We start from the raw sequence: 5,102 nt of genomic DNA on the forward strand, positions 1-5,102 counted from the left end.
GTCTACACCATTTGAATTCCTTAATAGGCTTGTAAAAAAAAAAAAAAAAAAGGCTGTATTACCTTTAAAATTTTAAAAAAATAATAAAGATTTTTAAAAGTAGGTCAAGAATATCAGTCAGCCTAGTATAAGAAGTTCAGTAAATCCATTGAGAGTAAAAATTAAAACTTCTCTAGTTTATTCTTGTAAGAACCATTCGGCCAACAAAATTACAGAGAAAAGCCTCAAACTTTAAAACCATTTAATGACAAATACATATTGATAGAAATGATTAAATTCTCCCGCGAAGGAAGGGTCCGAGGCATCTCTCGTTTTCACGGCTCCCAGCCCTTCCCTCCAGGCTGCCGGGGCAGCTGGAGACCCACCAGGCCCGCGGACTCCTCCACGGAGCGCTCGCCCTGGCCGTGAAATTCCCGGTGCAGGGCCACGTGCTCCCGGACACTGCGCAGCAGGCAGAGGTAGGCGGCGGCTTGGAAGTGAAGCTCGTGTTGGGCTCTGCACAACTGCTCCCCGGTGACCTGGAGAAGCAGCAGGTTAGAGACGTCCGGCTCCACGGAGGAAGGCGTAGTCAAGCATCAGCTCAGAGGGAGTCGCACCCAGGAAATGCAGCGCGTGTGCGGGTGCCGACACACACAGAGAGGCACTCTGTATGCAGGAAAGCTGACCTCCAGCTAAGCATAAGGAGTTTCATGGAATACAGTGTCCCCGAGTCTTAATATAGGAAGAAATCATCTGGTTTCGACTCCCTCATTTTACAAATGAGGAAACAAGCCCAGAGAGGCTCAGCGGCTGGATCGGGGCAGAGACGGGAACTATATCCAGGTCACTGCTCATTAACGTCGCCTAAGGAATAGAAATGGAACTTTCTCCCCTTCAAAGAAACAAAGGGCTGCATTATTTTACATCTGCGTGACTTTGGTTAGTGTGGCATATGCCCTTCGTTGCAATGAAAATTAAAAACTTATTTTGTTTGAAAAATAACAGCTTTCTCCTCAACAGTAACAGTAAGGAAATAAAATATAAAAATAAAATGCATACATTCCTATTACGTAATTCCATTTGCTCTCACGTTTACTTGTCCACATGAAAGGTCTGGATTCTGAGGACTTTACAAGGCTAAAAAATTCATATCCATTTTCCCCAGGGACTCCGAACCTTGTTTTTTCTGCATACTTAATTTCCAGATTAAATAATTTAGCTGGGTGCCCTTTACTTAAGGGAGTCCTGGTGGCACCATGGTTAAAGTGCTTGGCTGCTAACCAAAAGGTCAGAGGTTCAAACCCACCAGCTGCTAGTGGGAGAAAGATGTGGCAGTCCGCTTCCCTAAAGATCTATAGCCTTGGAAACCCTATGGGGCAGTTCTACTTTGTCCAAGAGTTACTATGAGTTGGAATCTCGAAGACAGTGGGTTTGGTTTTGGTCCTTGACTAGTTTTGTGTTCTGAGGTAGTGGGAGGGTAGGTGAGACAGAGATGTGTGCATAGCCTCAAATGACTTAAGGAGCCTTGTCCAAGTGTGGATTATCCCTGGGCACCACTACCGATATAATCTTCCTTTGACCTTTCTTTCTCTATTTGAACACGTAGGTTGGAATCTGAGAACTACTTTCTTTCTCTATTTGAACACGTAGGTTGGAATCTGAGAACTACTTTCTTTCTCTATTTGAACATGTAGGTTGGAATCTGAGAACTAGAATATGTAGCTTAAGATCTGCAGATCACGTGTGGAACCGCTCATTAACTGCTCAGATGCAGAATTCATCTAATTTAATCAAACATACCTTTTCAGTAACTAAAAATATTAGATCAACACCAATATCAAGCATCGACAAAGGGTAACATTCATTTCTACTATATAAGCCAAGATCTGTTGGATCTGAAATGGGAATTCTATGCGAGCGTAGGACAAGAGAATCCTGCTTTTGATTTGGCTGTGCCTGAGAAGTCAGGAGAGAAGGGCCAACAAGACCAAATGGAACCAAAAACTGCATTTTTCCCTAAGGAGAAAAGGGAGGCTCCACCCTAAAGGAATCTCTTCTGCCTAAGGGAAGGATAGAGAAAAGAGGCGTAGAGTCAGCTCTTGGTCAGAAGGAAATAGAAACCGTTCCTGTATTCTCATATGCCTCCCACAACGTAGTGTCTCTAGAATTTTTAGCATGAATTTCAGATATATTTCCAAGGAATTCCAGAGTCATTGCCAAGCCTCTTTCAGTGTCAATAGTATTGCCTCCATAGGGTACAACTATAATCATGTCACCTCTTCAAAAATCTTAGAATGGCACCCATTACACTCATGATAAAGCTTAAATTCCTTCCTACTACCTACCTCATCTTCCTCTCCTTTACCTACCACATCCTGAGCTCCAGACATTCTAACAGTTGTTCTCATCTCTGGGTTTCAGTTGTGCAGCTTCTGTACCCGGATCCTCATCTTCCCCAACCCCCATTAGCTTGTGAACTCTACTTTGACCTTCAGGCCCCAGCCTAATGAATTCTCTCCTGAATGCCTTCCTTAAAAAAGCCTTCCCTCTTTATGGGAGCATCGCACGCTGCTCCCTTAGATCTAATTTATTGTTTCTTGTATGCATCCTCGGGTGTACTGTGAGCATCCTAAAAGACGAGACCCATGTGTATCTTACTTTTTTTTTAGCCGAAGTTCGGGTGTACTGTGAGCATCCTAAAAGACGAGACCCATGTGTATCTTACTTTTTTTTTAGCCGAAGTTCCTAGCACAGCCCGTTTTTAAACATTATGACCTTTAAAAAAATTAGTTGAATTTTAATTCTAAGATTTTGCGTTCTAACTTCCATGGCTCTCAGAAGTTCAATGGTTAGGATGATGGTTCTCCTTTCCCTACCCTAAAGCCCATGCTGACTCTCCAAGCTTCTCTGCAAGCCAGTTCCCTAACTCCAAAGGCAGCAGTTAGTTGGGTGCCAGGTAAAGTGCTCCTTATTCTTCTACATGTCCTTGTACAGGTTACTGTCCCTTGAGCCTCTGTCGCCACGTTTGAAAAAGGGAATTCTTCCATGTCTTGTCTAACGGGATAAGGAGTGTGGATTTCACAAAGGAACTTCTCAAGCATGGCCTCCCATCTTTAATCTGCTACATAAGTAAAAATTCAATCTCGTCATGTACCCAGCTAATGTCTATAGCACAATAACGTAGCTGACCTCATTACAGGTTTCTAGTACAGCTATACAAAACCCCCAAAAACCTAACCCACTGCCGTGGAGTCGATTCCGAATCCTAGCGGCCCTACAGGACAGGGTATAACTGCCCCACAGGGTTTCCAAGGCTGTAAATCTTTAGGAAGCCGTGTGGCCTCCATAGGGTACATGTCACCTCCGAGAGGATTCGATCCGCCACCTTTCGGTTAGCAGCCATTCGCAGCCGAGCGCCTTAACCACTGCGCCACCAGGGCTCCTCACAGCCGTAAAAGGCACCATTTTATGTAGGGCAGAGGGCACAGATAAAGCACGGCTCTCGCTCTCCGAGAGCCTCCCAGTTGGTTGTCCCTGCTCCCCAAACTGCTGCTCAGAACACCTCCACTCGGGGAAGGGCGAGCGCGAGCCCGAAGAGATGCCGTGGCCTCGCGTCTGGGGACACCGCACGCCTGCTACCGCCATCTTTTCTCTCCATCCCCCTCCGTGCCCTCCGCTCCGCTTTGCCCCGGCTTTCCCCTCCGCACGAGCAAAAGCCCAGCCAATGAAATGCTCGGGGGCGGCGCCACCCCAGAGGACGGCCACCGTGTCCCCAGAGCAGCCTGGTCCCCAGAGCGGCCTGGCCCCGCGGCCGGGCCTCGGCGATTCCGCGTCGGACCCCGGGCTGCAGGGAGGGTCGGCCCCAGAGAAGCCGGCGAGCAGCCCCCGCGCCCGACCCCGCCCACCCCGCCTCTCCCCCGGCCCCGAGACACCGGGCTTCCGTACCCGATGTGCACGGAAAGCCTTCACGAGGTACCGATAGGCCGCGGTGTCGCGATAGGGCCGGCCGGTGGCTGCGCTCAGGTAGCGCAGCTCCCGCAGAAGGCCCCGCCACGTGCGCGCTGGCGACCCCAACGCCGCCATGTTCCCGGCCGTCCCCGAGGCTGACGACCGGCGGCGCCCACGTCCCTCCCTATGCCCCCCCAGCCCGGCCGCTTAATGGTCCGGTCGGACCCGGCTGCCGGCTCCCCCTATCGACCGAAGAGCAGTGGAACGTCCCCCTTCGCTAGCCTGCGAAGCCGTATTAATTGAGCGCCGAGCGGCGCCCTAGCGAGCTAGACAGAAGCAAACGAAAGCCGAGTGTCCTCCGAAGCGCCGCGAGGGGGCGGTGATCCTCCTGTCACTGCGTCGTTACGACGCCCTGAGCCCACCGGCCGCAGGCCCGGAGGAAAAGCGGACCCAGTGGGAGTGGGTGTGCGTTTGGTGTGGAATACGTCCAGGAGGTTTTTTTTTTTTTTTTTTTAATAATTTCTAGGAGGGAAGTATAGGGTCGCTATAGGTCGGAATCGACTCGACGGCAACGGGCTTTTGGTTTAGAAGGGAAATAAAAGTTCAGTGTATTGACCAACTTGCCCGCAACCGTACAGCACCTCCGGCTCAGAGGGAGGAAATGGAGGCTCTGATACGGGCAAATCGCAGCCCAACAGCTAGTAAAACCACACATACACTCGCCCATAAAGAAATCAGCATATTTTACTATGGAAACAAAAAAGTATTTTTGAGATAAATAAAACGTAAGCACCCCAGATGGGACTCGAACCCACAATCCCTGGCTTAGGAGGCCAATGCCTTATCCATTAGGCCACTGGGGCTTCTATCAACTGTGTACTCTAACGACGTATTCAATATCTTTGTTTTACGACGTCATCCACACCTCCAATTCCCCGTAACCTATCCTCGGCAACCGCACGCCGTACCGACGCGCGGGCCGTGGCATGCTGGGAGTCGTAGTCTAGAGAACAGAAGCCGCGCTCCTGCTTCGGGAGCTTTTTTCCTAGAAGCCGCACCGAAGCCGGACGGAGGACGGGCGCGCGCACGGCTGGCGTACGGGTTAGCCCGCGCCGCCACCCCCGCGCCTGCGCAAAAGCGGGCAGCGACGTCGCATAGCCGGATGCACAGGCCGG

At 50.1% G+C, this 5,102-nt stretch overlaps 1 protein-coding gene and 1 non-coding gene across 2 annotated transcripts; both read right to left on the reverse strand.

Moving 5' to 3' along the window:
* Positions 1–224: 224 nt before the first annotated feature.
* Positions 225–4,128, reverse strand: FMC1 (formation of mitochondrial complex V assembly factor 1 homolog). The gene is made up of 2 exons (XM_049893257.1): positions 3,925–4,128; positions 225–518 (listed from the first exon to the last, which is right to left on the reverse strand). The coding sequence occupies exons 1-2, from the start codon at positions 4,060–4,062 to the stop codon at positions 315–317; spliced, it is 342 nt and encodes a 113-aa protein (XP_049749214.1). The 5' UTR covers positions 4,063–4,128; the 3' UTR covers positions 225–314.
* A 589-nt stretch (positions 4,129–4,717) lies between these two features.
* TRNAR-CCU (transfer RNA arginine (anticodon CCU)) lies at positions 4,718–4,790 on the reverse strand. The gene has a single exon. It is a non-coding gene; the product is annotated as a tRNA-Arg (tRNA).
* Positions 4,791–5,102: the final 312 nt, after the last annotated feature.

This window comes from Elephas maximus, chromosome 8 (assembly GCF_024166365.1).
Source record: "Elephas maximus indicus isolate mEleMax1 chromosome 8, mEleMax1 primary haplotype, whole genome shotgun sequence".
NCBI classification, from domain to species: domain Eukaryota; kingdom Metazoa; phylum Chordata; class Mammalia; order Proboscidea; family Elephantidae; genus Elephas; species Elephas maximus.

Excerpts from the sequence above, each read along its gene's own strand:
- FMC1 (XM_049893257.1), bottom strand. The coding sequence starts at position 4,062 with ATGGCGGCGTTGGGGTCGCCAGCGCGCACGTGGCGGGGCCTTCTGCGG. Across the intron at positions 519-3,924 it reads AGGCTTTCCGTGCACATCGG|GTCACCGGGGAGCAGTTGTG; the intron begins GTACGGAAGCCC and ends CTGCTTCTCCAG.